Source organism: Electrona antarctica (genome assembly GCF_951216825.1).
Source record: "Electrona antarctica genome assembly, contig: scaffold_298, whole genome shotgun sequence".
Classification (NCBI taxonomy): Eukaryota; Metazoa; Chordata; class Actinopteri; order Myctophiformes; family Myctophidae; genus Electrona; species Electrona antarctica.
The window spans coordinates 60,361-80,187 of NW_027638478.1; the positions used below are offsets into that span (position 1 = coordinate 60,361).

General features: G+C 43.7%; 1 protein-coding gene and 1 long non-coding RNA gene across 3 annotated transcripts; both read left to right on the forward strand.

Annotated features, from left to right (window-relative positions):
- The first annotated feature begins 6,593 nt into the window (after window positions 1–6,593).
- LOC306918053 lies at window positions 6,594–10,195 on the forward strand. Its single transcript, XR_013789276.1, has 3 exons — window positions 6,594–6,678; window positions 9,922–10,052; window positions 10,157–10,195. It is a non-coding gene; the product is annotated as an uncharacterized lncRNA (long non-coding RNA).
- A 137-nt stretch (window positions 10,196–10,332) lies between these two features.
- On the forward strand, window positions 10,333–16,096 carry LOC306918054 (mediator of RNA polymerase II transcription subunit 14-like). 2 transcript variants are annotated; one of them, XM_079530946.1, is made up of 11 exons: window positions 10,333–10,484; window positions 10,657–10,854; window positions 10,982–11,114; window positions 11,460–11,536; window positions 11,634–11,807; window positions 11,902–12,110; window positions 12,377–12,571; window positions 13,675–13,848; window positions 13,990–14,206; window positions 14,343–14,523; window positions 14,732–16,096. In XM_079530946.1, exons 9-11 carry the CDS (start codon window positions 14,072–14,074, stop codon window positions 14,866–14,868), a joined length of 453 nt encoding a protein of 150 aa, XP_079387072.1. In that variant the 5' UTR covers window positions 10,333–10,484; window positions 10,657–10,854; window positions 10,982–11,114; window positions 11,460–11,536; window positions 11,634–11,807; window positions 11,902–12,110; window positions 12,377–12,571; window positions 13,675–13,848; window positions 13,990–14,071; the 3' UTR covers window positions 14,869–16,096. The 2 variants fall into 2 exon arrangements, with proteins under 2 accessions (XP_079387072.1, XP_079387073.1); XM_079530947.1 differs by having other exon boundaries at window positions 10,982–11,108.
- Window positions 16,097–19,827: the final 3,731 nt, after the last annotated feature.

Genomic DNA, 19,827 nt, shown 5'->3' on the forward strand with positions numbered 1-19,827 from the left:
ACCACAGAAGACACCAACAACCATTCTGAAGGAGTAGAAGTTAGTTTCGTCCAAATACATTGCCGAGGCACATAGGAGTATGGACATTGCTAAGGAGCGGGGCATGAATATCCAGGAGATACTTACTCATGATGTGCTCTCAGCATTTCCGCTGCTTGATGGTGACCTCCCAGCTCATGTCGACAAGTCAAAACCTGTCAGTGAGATTGAGCCTGAACTTGACCTCACCCAATGGAGTCCAAAGTCTACTCTTGCCACTCATATTGTAGTAGACTTCATGGCGAAAATGCAGCAGATGCCACTAGCACAATTCCCTACTTTAGGTGCTGTCTTCAATACCATCATCAGGTCAACATCATCCCAGAGTTCATCCATATCATACTCGATTCTTACATTGAGATGTCTCTAAAGGAAGGGGTGCGCATGCGGTGCACAGATTCAAGAACAGGAATCGACATTGTTGGCATGAACAGAGACTATCCCTCAGCAACTTGACAAATTCTGGGTGTCTGAGGAAAACAAACGGAATCTCCAGCTGCTAGTTCGGGATATGGTGTGCCATCAAGTCTATGGCAAATTTGGTAATGCTACCATCATTGTCAGCTTTGTTGTCTGTGATGATGAGGTGCTCCCAGCAAGAGTTCCCAGACCTCTTGAACTGGATTGAGGAGGCTGACACCAGATTGGTGGTGCATGTGGAGTGGGCTGTTCGAGTGAAGCAGAGCAAGAGAGTTGTCATACAGACACCTGTTACTGCTACACTACACCCCATACGTCCAATCACTGGGGTTGAAGGAGATCTGGCAGCAGTATTGCACTGGTGAGAAGCTGTGCATGCTTCCACTGCATCAAGCAGTCTCTCGTCTTGGACCACCACTAGCAAAGACAGTGATCAAGGCACATATCCTGACTGGAGAAGACTGCATGAGCAAGGTGGGGACCAAACATGCAGCTATGGCTTCTGACCCAGTAAAATATTGAACTAACTGACACCTTTACAGAACAAGATGCAGCGTTGGCAGAGAAGTACTTGGTGCGTGTCTGGACGGGGGCCAGGTCAAGTACAACTGCTGAGACATTTGATGACCTCAGGGTGGAAAGCTATACCAGTGCCAGTGCTGAAATTGATGCTCTCCCTCCCACAAGTAGTGTGATCAGACTCATCAGAGGTCACATCCAACGAGGTGCTTTCTGGTGCATAGGGCTTGCCACCTGCTTGAGACAGCAAAGGAACCCAAGTCAAGACTAGAGCCAATGGAACATGGATGGGAGGAGCACTTTGGTACACTCCTGCCATCAAAATGTCTGAAGCCCTTACCACCCAGTTTGCTCACAGTATGCAAGTGTGCAGGGAAGTGACACTTGACGATGTGGCTGCTGTGCATAATATTTTGCCATGGAAAACCCCTCATGTAAAAAGTAAAAACCCATCACACTAACTTGCATGCACACAATGGTGCACTGTTTTTTTTTGTTTAGATTTTATGGGGGACATTTATAATTGTTATATTTTTAGGTTCATGTCTTGTTATAAATAAAACAAATTGTGGAAAAAATACAATAAAAGTGACAAAAATCGGAATTGAATTATTGAATAAAAACATTTATATTGATATCTCAATGACAAGATGATCCTTAATGGTCAAAATAGTATCAGAAATGAATTGAAAATGTCACAATTAGTTGCATTAGACTTATTGCACCTGTTCTTACTCCTAACAATGGCCAGGTTATGGCCAAGGTCTTCGGAATGGCAAAATGACCTTGACCATGACCTTTCAAGGTCAATATCACCCACAATGGTTAAAATACTATCAGAAATGAATTCCACATACCTGAATTAGTCAGGATGGAGGTATTACATGTGCAAATACACCCAGAAACAAAAAAGTTGTATTTTCATCATAGCCGATGGCGGCCATATTTGATGTGGCCATTGCGCCATTCGTGGCACTATGGCGGACGAGCACCTCGTTGATTTTTCATGTCTAGGGACCCATTGACTCAGTTCAAGTGAGAAATTCCCCCAACACCAAATTGCGAGAAGGTCTACAGGCAGGTACAGGACTATATCAAGGTCCATTATTTATTCAGCTTTTGAGCCACAGACTCAAAATGTATTGAATTTTGATAAGATTTTGTGCACAATTCCATGCTGTATTGATGTGGTCGGCTACCATATGGAGTAGCCTCGGATACCACATGCACTTTCCTTTCAAAAGAAAAGGCAACGCCTGGGAGAGAAATCAATCAATTGTGGCATACAAGAGCGCTAACACATCTCTCTCTCTCTCTCTGCTGATCACACACACACACACACACACACACACACACACACACACACACACACACACACACACACACACACACATTGTTAATGGACAGTTTGTTACCAACTGTCCATTAAAGATCTATATAATGGTCCATTTGGTTACCAAATCTCCATCATTTAGCTGGGAGGGTCACTTGTTGAAAACCCTAGTATGGACTAAATATATAGCCTATCCACAGTTTAATATTAATATATTAACTTGTAATTATGGTTAATGTATATGTTTTCAAAAACTACTAATTTCATTGGTGATATGACCTATTACAAAGTGTACAAATCAGTCACTATTAAAATGGCAAATGGCTTATGCATGTTTCTTTTGGACACATGCAAGTTAAAACCACATAAGACTGGCAGGTTTGATTAATAGGTCTAAAATACTTGGCATGGTTTTGGCCATAGATATATATAAACACTAGATGGCTCAAGGCGGAGTTTCTGACGTCGTTCACCCGGCAGCCATCTTACTTGGAGGGAGCCATCTTACCTGGAGCACCTGGTTGGCATCAAGGATGTCGCACTGAAATGGTTCGAGTCCTATCTGTCTGACCGATTTCAGTTTGTTAATGTCAATGACGGATCCTCAACACGTGAAAAGGTCAAATACGGAGTTCCACAAGGCTCTGTGCTTGGACCAATACTTTTCTCTTTATATATGCTCCCTCTGGGTAACATCATCAGGGAACACTCTATAGATTTCCACTGTTACGCGGACGACACTCAACTATATCTATCGATGAAACCGAACGAAACGGACCAACTAGTCAAACTTCAAGCATGTCTTAAAGACATAAAGAGTTGGATGACCCGTAATTACCTACTCCTCAACTCTGACAAAACGGAAGTTATCATTATTGGCCCTAAGCCCCTAAGAGACAAACTAGCCGACGAGAACTTTTTCCTAGATGGCATTACCTTGGCCTCCAAGGCCACTGTAAAGAATCTGGGAGTTGTCTTTGATCAAGATATGTCCTTCAAATCTCACATCAAACAAATCTCAAAGACTGCCTTTTTTCACCTGCGTAATATTGCAAAGGTTAGGCACATCCTGTCCAAAAATGACGCAGAAAAACTTGTCCACGCATTTGTTACCTCAAGGCTGGACTACTGCAACTCGCTATTGTCAGGCTGCCCAAGTAAGTCTCTGAAAAGCCTACAGCTAGTTCAAAATGCTGCGGCGCGTGTGCTAACAGGTACCAGAAGAAGAGACCATATCACTCCTTCACTGGCCTCTCTACACTGGCTCCCGGTTAAATACAGAATAGAGTTCAAAATTCTTCTCCTCACCTACAAAGCTCTCAATGGTCAGGCACCACAATATCTCAAAGAACTCATCGATCCCTACAAACCAAATAGAACAACAGTGCGTTTACAGTATGCAAATATGCTTACTGTCCCAAAAATATCAAAAGTTACAATAGGAGGCAGGGCGTTTAGGTCCCAGGCACCTCAGCTGTGGAACCTTCTCCCGGCTTCGGTCCGTGGGGCTGACACGCTCTGCACATTCAAGACTAGGTTGAAAACCTTTCTCTATGACAAAGCCTATAGCTAGACTTGTCTCCAGTACTCACTCACCCGATAGTCATAAGGGTGAGAACTGAGTAAGGGGAACCTCCCACCAAACCCCGCACCTGTGCTGTGTGTGTCTGCTAAATACCATGATTGTACATTGTTTGTGTGGGTTTGTCTCCCAGCAGTGCTTGTAATATACACCGTATAGGCTCCAGTAAGGCCTGCCACTAATCCAACTCCTTCCCCGGAGTCTCTTTTTGTCCTCCACTTCACAGTTCCGTGGACCTCTAATATTTAACCCCCAACTGACTGCCGAGTGTGACCGTGGACCAGGCCACTTCACGGAGCCCAGCAGTCTCCCAGCAGTGCTTGTAATATACACTGTATAGGCTCCAGTAAGGCCTGCCACTAACCCAACATCCGGGGAATCCTTCCCCGGAGTCTCTTTTTGTCCTCCACTTCGCAGTTCCGTGGACCTCTAATATTAACCCCCAACTGACTGCCGAGTGTGACCATGGACCAGGCCACTTCACGGAGCCCAGCAGTCTCCCAGCAGTGCTTGTAATATACACTGTATAGGCTCCAGTAAGGCCTGCCACTAACCCAACATCCGGGGAATCCTTCCCCGGAGTCTCTTTTTGTCCTCCACTTCGCAGTTCCGTGGACCTCTAATATTAACCCCTAACTGACTGCCGAGTGTGACCGTGGACCAGGCCACTTCATGGAGCCCACCAGAAGTGTGACCGTGGACCCGGCCTCACAGTGCACGACCTGGACCAGATGTGGACCAGGCCCCTCCATGGAGCCCACCCTGTCTATCTCTCTTCTATTCTTTCTTCCTATTCCCCTCTACCCCCCCCCCCCCCCCCCCCCCCCCCGACACGGTCGAGGCAGATGGCCGCCCACCCTAGAGTCGGGTTCTGCCTGACGTTTCTTCCTAAAGGGGAGTTTTTCGTTACCATTGTCGTAATATTGCTTGCTCTGGGTGGATCTTTGTTGGTTGTAAAGTGTCTTGAGACAACTTGTTGTGATTTGACACTTTAATAAAATTGAATTGAATTGAATTGAATTGAATTACTTCGGGGCTACAGTACAGTATGTTCAATGGCAGCTCAAACAGAAACAGTCACAACTCGCTCAAATCTTGACGGATTTACAAACGGGTTGGTTTATTACAAACGTTGTCAACGTGGCTATGATTCAGGACGCTTATCTGCTTAATTTATGTTTTTTATATGAACGTCGTATAAAAGCATATAGGTATGCGGACCTCTCTGACGTTTATAACAAACCAAACCGTTTGAAAATCGGTTGAAAATTGAGCAAGTTATGGTCATTTAAGAGTACATGCCCCATAGACACAATGGTCCTCATTCACAAAGGAGAAATACGCCGAGTGTAACGGAAGCGTAACGGAAGCGTAAACAGATGCGGGAAATTCCGTCCGATCACGCAACGTTGTTTTGCCGTGCAATTCAAAGAGCGGTGTGTACCACAGGTACGCAGGTGTATGTTGTGAGGTACGCAGGTGAATGCGAGCGGGTGCCAAATGATCGGAAAATCACCGGATAACTTCATTTGCATTGATCCACGCCCCATTTCACACCATAAAAGGCGTCAAGCATGACTCAGCAGACAGCAGTAAAAAAAACAAAAAAGAACTATAGGCCTTCAGCTCAAACGAAATAGAGGTCCTCCTGACGGAATGCAACAAAATAATGACATTTTCCAGTATAGTGGTTTCACAAATTAAAATAAAAATGATTGCTGGAAAGAAATTAGGCTATACTGCCGCGGTCAGTCAGTGCTGTGCAGATATATCATGAATATAGCCCTCTATTAATTTCATAATTCCACAGGACCACAAACAAGTTTTTGCACCATTGTATAAAGTATACCACTATAGACCATACAAACTGTACAAACTGACACTCAATCCATCAAAGGACAGGAAATTAAAAGAAAATGATCTGACCATGTCAAGCGCCGGAGCGACGACCACCACCTGCAGTCTCTTTTTTTACATCCATATACCATTACATTTGTGCGTGATTCTATATATTGTCTATAGCCTACCATTAAACTATATAAATCATTTTCCCAAGCTTACAAAACGGTGAACGCTGCTTCGCACCGCTATACAGCAATGGCAAGCTGACTTACGGTATAAAATGCAGCTTGGCCATTTATTTATTTAAGTTCGGGACCAAGGCAGCAAGCTAGCCTATACTTGGCAATTATATTATAAAGCCTTTTCTTTTCTATTGAACAATTGCTCACTCACACCTTTGCAGAGGTAAAACATATATCCGATATTTTTATCAGAGCTGCATTGATTCATGCGGGGAATAGATTAATATCATCTCACTGTCATCTGTCTGAATGCCATATGGAGAATGGATTTGTTCTGATCATGGACACGTAGGCATACACTCTAACATTTAACAGGCTGGATCATCCAGTTTAGGTGGAAATATGGAGTAGGTCTAACTCAGTTTCTCTCAACTTGTTGTTATAACTAATTTAAAATAAGTTAATTGGACTTTCGGTCAAAAAAGATGTCTAACTTGATGTGTTTGATTTGGGTTAATTTAGAAAAAATAAGTTTTGAAAATTAAAAATTAGTAAAAGTAAGTTACTTGAACATTAGAGTCGAACGAGTTGGGTCAACTTGGTAAAAGTACTTTGAGTTTGAACCATTCTTCACGCATGCGCACTCAGCAGGGCGGTACTTCTCTGAAAGCCCGCGCTGCTGTTCACTGAATGCACTTTCAGGAAGAACAACAACAGGTCATGCAACTGTCTCCACTCTCCGCAAATACGTTTTATATTTGGTGAGTAGTCCTACATATTTTATCATTTCTCAAATCGTTTCACTGTGTTGAAATTGTGTGTTTTATCTGCTTCCCTACTGTTTAGAGTTTTATCTGTTTCCCTACTACTGTTTATCGTCTACAACGGGCATGGTGTTGTTGGCTGCTTTACAAAAACACCGCGCAATGCAGTAGTTTTGACTTCGTAAAACAGTAGGCTATTTACCAGACTCACTGAAGGGTATATAAAAGCCCCTTCTACCAGCGTGTGTGTACGGGCAGCAAGTGAAATGATTTCACCCATGTTTGAGTGACTGCGAGACATGACGAAAATGTAGCCTTTTTTCAAGCCTTGTTGTTGTTACGTTCGGTTCGGTGTGTGCTGCTGCAGTTTATAGAGAGACACGTTACGGGCCGTAACGTGTCTCTCTATAATCTGCAGCAGCACACGTGTCTGCTGTAACATTAGCAGTTGTTTGTGTTCATTAAATCGCCACGTTGTTATGTTTATGGGTTAGGGTAACATCCCTTCACTTATAGGCTATTTGCACGTAGCTTTTAGGCTAACGGCTAGCTAAAGCCATAAGGGAAAGTCAGTGACGTCACACAGCCCCACTACCCCTTCCGTGTGACTGTGACGTCACGGTCAAATCCTTAGTTGACTGTTGGCGTCTGTCAAATGTCATCAAATGGTCCGTGGCTATAATTGCCAATAAATAATGGATCTTGAAATGAAATCGGTTGAAAACCACTGACTACTAACTTTGATCACTTGAACTTGAGGTTACTGCATGGGCAAATGTTGTAGACTAGTCGTTTTTGGAGAGGTTTATACTGTAGATTAAAATCAGCCATCGTTGTAAGCTTTGTCACATTCAGCATATATTTAGTGTAGAGGGAAATATAATGGCAGAGGATTTAAAGGGATAGTTTCGAATTTTTTAACTTAAGCTGTATGAAATACTTGCCATTAATATAGTGTATTAATTGATTGCCTGGGTCCCGTGGTGGGAGTTCTGCTCTGGTTTTGGTCAATATTAAGTAGTTCCGGTCATTTTGTGGGGGGCACAGGGGGCCACCAAGGGGCCAGTGAGGCGCTCCAACGTTGAAGCACTGCACTGGGCCCTAGTGGTAAGAGCCTAAGAGGACCACCAAAATGTGGTGGTCAAATGTGGAAGTAGACGTTCTGAGATGGACTCCGGGTGCTTCAAAACGCCACTGAGCAACTTCCACTGACATGAATAGCGGGGGGGGCGGAGCTTCGCGCCAGTTGAGTCTCTATCCTTCTTTATACTCTATGGGGGGCTTGGGGGCCACGCATTAAAAGTAAATGAATCCACAAAACTAACGTCATTTGTATTGTTGACCCATTTCTAAAATATTAGTGCAACTTTCGTTCATTTTTTACCCCTCCATCACATGGAACTATGTTTTTTTGTGTCCATATCACTACGCCCAAAAAATTGTTCCATGTGATAGAGGGGTCAAAGTTGAACGGAAGTTGCGCTAATATTTTAGAAATAGGTCAACAATACAAATGACGTTAGTTTTGTGGATTAATTTACTTTTACTGCGTGGCCCCCTGTGCTCCCCACAAAATGACCGGAACTACTTAATATTGACCAAAACCAGAGCAGAACTCCCACCACGGGACTCGGGCAATCAACTAATACAGTTGCAACCACTATATTAATGTAAAGTATTTCATACAGCTTAAGTTAAAAAAAATCGGAACTATCCCTTTAACCCATTCTGGGCGGGAACCCTGTTGGTGTTTTAAGCATTATGTTATACTTTAGCTATTCAAAGATAGCAGATCTACAAGCTCATAGCGTGCCACTGAGTGCTGTGCTACGAGCTTGTAGATCTATTTTTGAAAAATTGTGAAAATGTGGCATAAATCTTTGAATATATATTCTTTCAGAGCAAACGTTTTTAAATCAAATCTTTGCTTCTGGGGGGTCCCTGGAACAACATATTTTCAGATGGGGATCGGTGGCCAATTGCATATATTTTTGGGGGCCCTTGACATGAAAAAGTTTGAGAACGAAAGCTTATTCTTCACTTGCACAATGTAGGAGGCGGGACTAAGGGGGACTTCCTGTTGGGATATCACCCCTGTGTTTGCTTCCTGTCCATCGGGAGTGCATGTAAGTCAGTCATTTTCTACGGACAATTATAGTATTTTCTCGTCACTTGTAATTTTTTTAATTACGTTTAAAAAAAACTTTTATTCATATGGTTCATTCATTTACCATTTGTTTTTATTGTAATGTTTTATTTAGGGTTTTCTTCTCAAGGGGAAAGTTGTATGCTCCAGTGCCTGTCTGTGCTGCTGCACTATACATACAGGAATACAGTACAGCGGAGTGCAGTACAGTACAGCGGAGTGCAGTACAGTACAGTGGAGTACAGCACAGTACTGTACTGTACTGTACTGTACTGTACTGTACTGTGCTGTACTCCACTGTGCTGTACTCCACTGTGCTGTACTCCACTGTACTGTACTGTACTGTACTCCACTGTACTGTACTGTACTCCAGTGTACTGTACCGTACTCCACTGTAGTGTGCTGTACTCCACTGTACTGTACCGTACTCCACTGTACTGTGCTGTACTCCACTGTACTGTGCTGTGCTCCACTGTACTGTACTGTACTGTACTGTACTGTATTCCACTGTACTGTATTCCTGTATGTATAGTGCAGCAGCACAGACAGGCACTGGAGCATACAACTTTCCCCTTGAGAAAAAAACCATAAATAAAACATTACAATAAAAACAAATGGTAAATGAATGAACCGTATGAATACAAGTTTTTTTTAAACGTGACGAGAAAATACTATAATTGTCCGTAGAAAATGACTGACTTACATGCACTCCCGATGGACAGGAAGCAAACACAGGGGTGATATCCCAACAGGAAGTCCCCCTTAGTCCCGCCTCCTACATTGTGCAAGTGAAGAATAGTAGACTCTTGTCCCCCTTGTCTGTGACAACAAATTAAGATATCTGATTGTAACATATTTGTAATACATTGCTTGACATGAGCTCAGCTAAAATTCAGAGATTTTGTATATGCAGGATTGTTCAGATATTTGCTACACTGCCCTGTCCTCCATAGGCCAGTCAGTATTATCTTGTCAACATGTGACATTTGGTACCTTCATTTCCAAGATATAATTTATGAATGCACATGGGACACAGAGAGTTGAATGCATGTATATGTTTTCTTATTGTTCGTCTGTTTTTAAATGTGTTTCAGCATTTATTGAGACCGCATTACCGACTCTGTTCATTCCTATTCTCGAGCCCTGTGGTCGCTCTGAGTGCCTGCATATCTTTGTAGACCTGCATTCATGGTTGTTCCAGCCCATGCTATAGTATATGCAATAGGTAGGTAAAGGGCAAACGCAAAATAAGTTAAAGAACAATTATAAGGTTAACATCGACCTGTGTTTTTCATCTCTAAACCTATACTAACAATCCCTACTCAACAGACCAGTCCATGCTGGATGACATCAAGAAGACCATCAACGATGACATGAAGTGTATTATATCTTGGCTACAGCAGTTAAGTATGTCCATTGTCCACCCCCTGAAATTATACAAGGATAAGAATTTGAAATGTGAAATTCTTTAGAATCGTAATCTCTTTCTCTCTGTCCAGGTTGTGGTTGGGTGAGCAGCGCTGTCGACAGTCTGAAGCACCTCCCCACCGTGTGCACAGATGTCCTCCACCTCAACAACGCCACGTCTCATCCTGTAGGCGATTTATCCAAACACAAGCTCTTCATCAAGCTCATGCGACTACCACAGTACTACATTGTGAGTTACTCATGCATGATTCATGAAATCAATGGCAGTCCTTTATTAAATTACGTAATCACTCCTTTGCATGGGCTTTTCCATTCTTTTACAATCTCTTTCTTCCTTGGTTCAATTATCATCTCTTATTTTCTTGCCTCTCTTCTTCCCACTCATCTCTCCTTACCCATAGGTTGTGGAGATGTTGGATGTGCCTGGTTGTCCTACAGACCTACAGTACAAGTATTCCTTCCTCTCTGTGTCGCAGCTGGATGGCGAGGATGGACAATTGCCATGTGCCCAGCTCCTGCAACTCTTCAAACCCAACGTTGAGCAACTTGTCCAAGACACCATGACAGGGAAAGGGGCCCGCCCCGGAACAAATAGGAAGGTAGATATGTGTAGAAGATTCTAGGATCAGCTTACTGGTATTATGATTTGTTGTTTGCTTAGTATAAAGTAGCTTCTTTTGATATGTTGTGTATGTTGAGATTACATTTCTCTGTGTTGTGCATTAGATGTCTGGAGACCAGAGGGCTCTGGAGCCAAAGAAGCCCAAGCGATCTGTAGAGATGTGTGCCATCAACAAAAAACCTAGTGGCCATGTGTGACACCAACATGCTCTTCATTGGCCTCAAAGCAGAGGTACAGGTATGTCCCCATATCTTAGGGGTCTTGCTTATAGGACACGTCATCGGCACATTGCTGGCCTGGCCTGGAATCGAACCTGGGACACCCAGGGCCTCTAGTTGTGCAACACGCCTTTTATCACGTTTTGCTTACCACCATTAGCTTCTGAGGGGTGTTATTACCTCCCTCCCTCCCTTTTTGATAAAGGAATCAAAGACCTTGTTTCCGGCTTTCTCTAACAATCTTCCTCACTTTTGTCTTCCTATGAACACATCCAGCCATTCTTTTCTGTTCTTGCATCTAATTTCCCCTCCTCACGGTTCACCAGACTAATGTGCATGTCTGTCGGCGTGTGTGTGTGTCTAGCTGTCCAACATGGAGATCCCCAACCAAGAAGTCCAGGTGGAGTGAGACGGATGCAGTCACGCTATACGCCTTCTCAAGTTAATACACACACACAAGCACAACCATCAAACTATTTCAAGAAATGTTGCTGAAAATATACTGACCACAAAATCGCTTATCTCTCCCTTTCCCTAGAATCCCTCCCAGTAAAGAGGTAGGAGAGGAAACCCAGAGAGCTCTAGAACGCTCCCTGTTGGACTGCACCTTCTGCCTGCAGGGCAGGAACAACCACACCTGAGTGGCTGAACTGGTGCTGGCCAACGGCACAAGGAGCAAGGTGTATACACACATACAAAGCGATCACCTCAGGTGTGTTGAGTTATGTGGTTTTTGTAGTTTTCTTTTCTTTTCCACCACATTGTCTTAGCCTCTAAATGTGTCATCCCTCATTTCATCCAATCAGCCTCGTGCCCATGCTGGGTCTGACACAGCGCACCAACACAGCCTACAGTGTTTCTCCATCCTACCCCAGTCAACCACACACATCCGCCTGGCCTTCCGCAACACATGTACTGCAGAAGCTGAGGGGTGGTGGCCATTCGAGACAGTGCCTACAACCTCTTCGACAACACAAAGATCATAGAGGGCTTCTACCCGGCCCCGGGACTCAAGGTATTGGCATAGTGACAAGGCAGAGTTACGGAGTGCTGCATCTTATCTAGGATAGACGATGACTCTGCCGAAGCTACCTGGAGATAAATGCCTGTACATACTGGGCCACATGGAGCGAGGCTCATTGGATGTTCCTGTTAAGCCTAGTTTTTCCTAGCCCGTGTTTCCACACAGAAGGCATTGTGTGTTGCAAGCTAAACCTTAAACTTTGTCTTTATCATGTTCTTCATTTTCCTCTACTCTTGTTTATGTTACTTCCATTGCAGACATTCCTCAACATGTTTGTGGACAGCAACCAGGATGCTCGCAGACGTGATGGACACCCTGGTGAACCAATTGCAAGCCCAGCAGCAGCAAATGAAAGGTGGTGCGGGAGGGGTGTACCCACCACTCATGTCGCCACCAACACCTTACCACACCAACGTAGCCATCACCCTCCATAATGCCCACCCAGTCACCAGGTAAAGATACCATGTGGAGCCCAGCTTTTATGTTTTTTTATGGACTGAAGAAGTCTACAGTATGTGTGTGTTTGTATATTAAAATGCATTTAATTTAGGTATTTATTGCTGCCTGAGCTTGTCAACCCACCATCAAAACATTCTGTTTTTCAGTTCACACTCATCGGCCACGCTCTCTTGGTTAAAGGATAAGGCTGGCGTAGGTTTTTTTTCTTGTCAACACAACAGACTAAATAAAATGGAGTTCTATGATTTGCGGGATATATTTGATTTGTTTTGGGAAGATGTTACTTGAAGAAATGTTTCGTAGGCTATGTTGATAAGAAAGAAATTTAGTCTGTCCTAATTATGTGTAGACATGTCAAAGCAAACCATGTTAGAGCATAATAATAATAATGCGTGAGAGTGAGTGCCCTTTTTGATTGACATGAGAATCATCTTGTTAGGTGACCACCGAACTACAACACGACGTCACAAGCCGCTGTGAAGAGCAAACCACTGCCCCAGCCCTTCTCTCTGTTTTTACTCACCACCGCTCAACGTTATTTCAGCTCCGGTGGTCACCTCACCACCGGAGTGGTGGTCACCTCACCACCGAAAATCCAGACTATGTATGAGCCTTAAGCATACAGCCAGTCCTGCTCCTTCCATCCTGCACTGTCTCAGTCCCCCAGCCGAAGCTTGCGAGGAACTTGTCAATTTATACCAGCCCTTTGGTGTGCTGTGCATGTGTACAGGGACCATCCATACCTCTGGCTCCCGAGTGGAGCACTGAGGGCACCCTCTCCCTTTGGTCCTACCCCATCCTTTCTCTTTGGGGATAGCCATGGGCCAGAAAAGCTTTGCCAGCCCCCACGGTAAACTGACATGGGGTTAATTCTAATCTGAAACGGCTGGGCAAGGACTGGCTAAACTAGTGATGTTTTGTCTAGTCACTGCTTGGCCTTAGGGCAGTGCCACACAGAAGTTAGCTAGCCAATAGCCAATAGGTCTTATGAAGTGAATCGACAGTGGGCACACTAGTGCATGCATTTGGATTTCTTTGGGTTGGCAGGCAGTAAGTGAAGTCCATGTGGCTGCTGATGACTGACTTTTTTGCCCAGGTGCTCTAGATCCCAGTTCTCCATATGCCATGGTGTCTCCAAGCCAGAGTGGCCAGTGGCCAGGCTCTCCCCAGGTCCCAGGGCCTTCTCCAGGGGCACGTATGCATGGAATGTCCCCTGGAAACCCATCTCCACTCGCCCATCGCTGACCCTCATTCGCACGTACTGTGACCAGTAAGCATTGCTCTCCTTTGTACAGATTATTTTTGTCTGTCCTCAGACACAACTGTGAGATTTACCAGCAGCATCTTGATCGTGTACTTTTACTTTGAAGAGAATGAATCATGAAATCTAACTTAATGTTTGTTTGCCCAGGTTCCCAGGTCATGCCCAGTAGTATGCCTTGCCTCTACCTCAGCGTCCATGGGCTCCTTCTATCCCCACCATCCTCACTGACATGCTCTGGCTCCCCTCAACCATGCCCTGCCTGGTGCCGGGCATGGCAGGGAGCTACCTCTCCTCCACTGGAACGCTTCTGGGCTCTGTCATCATGAGACACCACCTGCAGAGCATTATCCAGAAAGAGGCCAATGTGAGTGTTGCACAGCTCCGCAGGGCTTTTACGTAGAGTGTCTTTCTAGCCTCTTTCCTTCCATTTACAGTAATTCATCCAAAAACTTCCCATTGTTTCTTTGCTAATTCATCCCTCGATTCCCTCCCTCCTGCAGCTGTCCATCGTGAACTCCAACGAACCAGGTGTCATCATGTTCAAGACGGAGGTGCTCAAGTGTCGCGTGGCTCTAAACCCAAAGAACTACCAGACGCTGCAGCTCAAAGTTACACCGGAGAATGCTGGCCCCTGGTCACAGGAGGAACTACAGGTGCTGGAGAAGTTCTTTGAGACCACGGGTAGGTGCATGTTGTGAGCTTGTAGACCAGTACTGTAGATTAAAATCAGTAATCGTTGTAAACTTGTGTCACATTCAGCATAGATTTAGCGTAGAGGGAAATATAATGGCGGAGGATTTAAATGAATGGGGACTTGAATTATTGTCTATTTTATATTCAAGCTATTATTATTGTTGTTTTACATACTTGGCTTAACTTTTGTTCTCAGGTGTCCGGCTCATCTGGGTTCACCGTCCGTCCACCTGTCCCATCCACCCGGCCATCTCACAGATAAGGTCACCTCATCACCTACAGCACCGCCCGCCCACGGCAACACCCACTGAACACCGACAACACCATCCGTAATGCCCACCTCAACGCCAACCTCAACATCAGACACAGACTGCAGCACAGATGACACAGAGAGCCTGTCCACTGCTGAGAGAAGAGAACACTGGCCTTCGTGTGTCGCTTGGTGCCGCGAAGCTAACAGCTATTATAGGTTATGATATAGAAAGACCAGGTACACTTCAATTTGAAAAACATTTTCTGATGCTGATGGATGGGAAAGTACAATGTGCCTTGGAGGAAGCTCAACCTTGCAGACATTTTTCTAAGTAAAAACAGTAGCTTACCCTTACTGACTGTGAAAACTGCTGGCCATCGTTCTACCACGCTCGTTACAGCAGGCTTCTGATTTACTATCTCTCGTCTGGGTAGTGGGAATGTTTGGTCTATACGTTTTGAGATGAGTGGCATTTGGACGGTTCCAAGAATCATGAGAATCATTCTGCCATTTTTTAGGCTTTTTGCATTCTTTGTCAAGTAAAGCAAGCAAATAATTGCTTCACCTCTTTTTGGCAGCTTGATATCCTTGCTTGATGGCGGTAACTCTGGATTGGCTCTACTACTATTACCCCCATTTGCTAGTACTTCCTCCACTACTCCATTTATTTTTTTTGAGAGGGACAGACAGTAGGCTGACGGGAAAAGGGGGAGAGAGATGGGGGAGTGACATGCAGTAAAGGCCGTCGGGATCGGGAGTCGAACCCGCGGAACACTGCCAGACTCGGGCTACCGGCCAAGGTGCCTGGACCGCTGAGCCACAGCCCAGGCCCACTACTCTATTTCTTCAAAGCTTTGAGCAAAAGTTGCCCATCTTAGTTATGATAGGTTACCAGCCTTGCCATGGTTCGCCATAACCACGCTCAGAAAGGCAATGGTGCTTTTGCCACACTGATGTACTCTTCTGGCTCTGGATATACTTTGAAACTGTATATTTTCTCAGCAAGATGCTGTAGTATGTTATGCTTCATATCTCTTGATAAGTACAGAAGTGTTCCATCTCTCACATAAGCACGATTGAAGTAGGTTGAAGTTGACAGATGTTTACTGTTCAAGACAGTATTGTACAGTAAACAATACTGTCTTGTACAGTAAACATACAAATCAAATGTTTACTGTACAAGACCATTTATAATTTACTGTTCAAGACAGCATTGTTTACAGATGTTCTGTACAATACAGTATATACTTATACTGTTTACAGAGTTTTTCTTGAAGCTTACTGTACAAAACGGTATTTCTTTTACAATTTCTTTGTGAAAATAAACATCAGTACTTAATGCATTGTTTTATTGGATTATTGTTTTGCACATGAAGATAGTTGTAATTGTATTGTAGAATTAATTTGAATGCATTTATGTTATTGGATTCTCAGGAAAGGAAATGCAATTAAGGGATTCAGGCTACATATAATGTTTAAGTACTGCTTACTCAGAATAAACATGTTTTATAGTACTGCACACTCAAAACAAACTAGTTCTGCTAACTCAGAATAAACATGTTTTATAGTGCTGCACACTCAAAACCAACTAGTTCTGCTAACTCAGAATAAACATGTTTTATAGTGCTGCACACTCAAAACCAACTAGTTCTGCCAACTCAGAATAAACATGTTTTATAGGGCTGCACACTCAAAACAAACTAGTTCTGCTAACTCAGAATAAACACGTTTTATAGTGCTGCACACTCAAAACCAACTAGTTCTGCTAACTCAGAATAAACATGTTTTATAGTGCTGCACACTCAAAACCAACTAGTTCTGCCAACTCAGAATAAACATGTTTTATAGGGCTGCACACTCAAAACAAACTAGTTCTGCTAACTCAGAATAAACACGTTTTATAGTGCTGCACACTCAAAACAAACTAGTTCTGCTAACTCAGAATAAACATGTTTTATAGTGCTGCACACTCAAAACCAACTAGTTCTGCTAACTCAGAATAAACATGTTTTATAGTGCTGCACACTCAAAACCAACTAGTTCTGCTAACTCAGAATAAACACGTTTTATAGTGCTGCACACTCAAAACAAACTAGTTCTGCTAACTCAGAATAAACAAGTTGTGTAGTGCACACTCAAAATAAACAAGTTCTGCTAACTCAGAATAAACACGTTAGTGTAGTGCACACTCTGAATAACCAAGTTCTGCTAACTCAGAATAAACAAGTTACTTCAAGTTACTTGTACTGCTTACTCAGAATGAACGAGTTACACTAACTCACTATTCTGAGTTTAGGTTAACTTGATTCGATTGAGGCAATGAGTTTCAGCACTTTTATTGAGTTAACTCAACTCGTTGAATTTTACAGTGTAGGCCTATAGCTATTTAAATTTCAACCATATACGGCGGGTAGCCTCCTCTTTGTCAGATCTAAGTGCAGGTTCATTTCATGATGTCGTCATATTAAAATGATGCACGGGACATTTGGCACCAAATTGATTGATCTCATGATGAGATCAATGTAATAGCCTACAGACTAGCTATAAGTTCCCCATATTATAATTAATTAAGGTGCACTGGCTTAAAACTATGACTGGCCGAATTGCACGCGCTGATGCAATAATGTGGACTTCTATATTTTGATAGGGCTAATTAGCCCTCGTGACTGCTGTCTGTCTGTCAGACCGGCATGTCTGTGAACCATAGAAATAATCTGTTCTGTCCGGGCCAGGCTCGCCGTTATATTCATTTTCCAATGTGAATTTCACCCAGATTGGACTGTCCACACACACACACACACACACACACACACACACACACACACACACACACCGACAGTGTGACTCAAAGGAGCTCCGTAACAAAACAATTTCAATAGGCCTACTGCAGGCATTACTACACTAAACAACGTTGGATTCGTACAGTGCAGAATGCAGATAAGTGTATGTTCTTATAATAATTGTGAGTTTGTTTTTTAACATGCAGCGCGAGTCCGCGAGAGCCGATCTACAAGCTCACAACGCGTTGCACTGCGAGTAGAAAGCTGTCAAGTGAGCAGCGCAATCGCGCATGCTAGAAATATCCTAATAAATAAATAAAAAGGTGTCGGGCTTGCAGGGGCAGTTTCTGTATGGGACTCTAGGCTAACCTGCCTCTAGAATGCTTGCATTTAGGCATACAAGTGATACTTGGCTTTTATATAAGCTATAAAAAAATGTATGTGCTGACCAATGTTGACACATGCCTACATATTTTATCTGAGGTTTGGGGACTTTTAATTGAGTCAGCATGAAGACTAAAGCCTTCTGAATAAATCTACGCAAGCAGTACACGACCATGAGAGCTGGCGCAGCTTATAGCGGAGTTTCCGACCAAACAACGTCACCGTCAAGTTCACGTTCAACTTCATGAATTCCCCCGTAATGTGGGAATCCACGTAAATGCCTGTCCGCTCACGCTCCGCTCACGTTACGTAACGTTATGAGCGTAAACGCCGTTGTGAATGAGGACCAATGTTATGTGTCCCGAGGTAAGATGGCCGCCACGTAACGACGTCGCTCTCCATTGGCCAACAGCGCGGGTGAGCTATCTAGAGTTTATATATATCTATGGTTTTGGCAACCTGGTGTACACCCATGGTGCATTGCAGCCGGGGACGCCCTTGTTGGTTGTAGGTTGTACCTTAACAATTCTAATGTGATTGGCTGTGTGGTCTACGTCAGTGACAGTGATTGGCTCCTGAGTCAACAGGCAATTATTTGATATTTCAGCGCGCGTTTTTTGGCTTTCACCGGCACTCTCAACTTAGTGATCTGCAGAGAAGAAACCGAAGAAACACTGACAACATCATGGATAGGACCGATGACACAGTAGTACAGAATAGGGGCCGCGATACAACCAAAAAACAAAAAAAGAAGACCAACATGGCCAGCCAGGCCAGGTATCGGTCTCGGAGTCGGTCTACGAGCCGCAGCCGGTCGAGCTCAAGAAGCAGCCTCGCTTCTCCTCCATCAGCGGGCGCCCGGAGAGACCGTAGCGACCAGGAAGAGCGGGGAGCCCGTTCTTCCCAGTCTACCCAGTCCCAGCGACAGACGCCTGTCCGACCGGTGCTAAACACCACTGCAACGCGCGACGATGTGTGGAGGTAAATGTGTCTTTCACTCCTGTGTGCTTTTTGCTTCATTGTCCGAAATGTTTTCTAGTTCCATGATGTGTGCACGCTGTCGGCTGTTTCTAAGATGGGTGCAGGCTTTAGACCTATGTATGTAGCACGTGGTTCATTTTATTATTTACACTAAAAATAAAATAAATATAAAAGCACCCGCTTCGAATGTTGCCAAACTATAATGAATATGTTTCTTATCAGAACATGCAGTGGAGCAGTATGGCTTTTTCTAACATTCCTACAGTACAGCCAGTAAACCATGGTATCCACAACCTGCACGTTTCATTGCATGTTCATCAGAAATAGTCTGATAACATACGAAACCGCTGCACAGCGTGTTGCCGTGTTCTATTGTATAGATCTATCTACTGTTGATATGCGGTCTGGTATGCTGGCTGCAGTGGCTGGCTTGTGGTGGACATTTTTGTCAAAATACAATTTTTGCCACGGACATGCAATACAAAATGAGTGGACAATACATTATAATCAGAATCATAAAGATGATGATGATGATGATGACCATAGGTATGTTAACAATGAGATTTTACAAATGGAACCAATTTACCCTCAAAGTTAAAGGGGTCCTTAAATGTGGGGTCCCAAATAAAACATTTGATAACCTGTACTGTTGGACTCCTAATATGCCATAGTGTCATATAATAGTACAGTGTCATACATATTCTGAAGAAAACCTGGAGACTCACAACACACCCACGTTCTTTTTTTTTTATGGCAAACATTCCCTCTAGAAAAGATTCTGTTTTTCAACAGAAAATGTAGTTAATTTGTACTTTGTACTTGTATTATTAGGGATGTGCAGATGAGCAGTGATGGAAAAAGTACTCAAATGTTTTACTTAAGTAAAAGTATAAA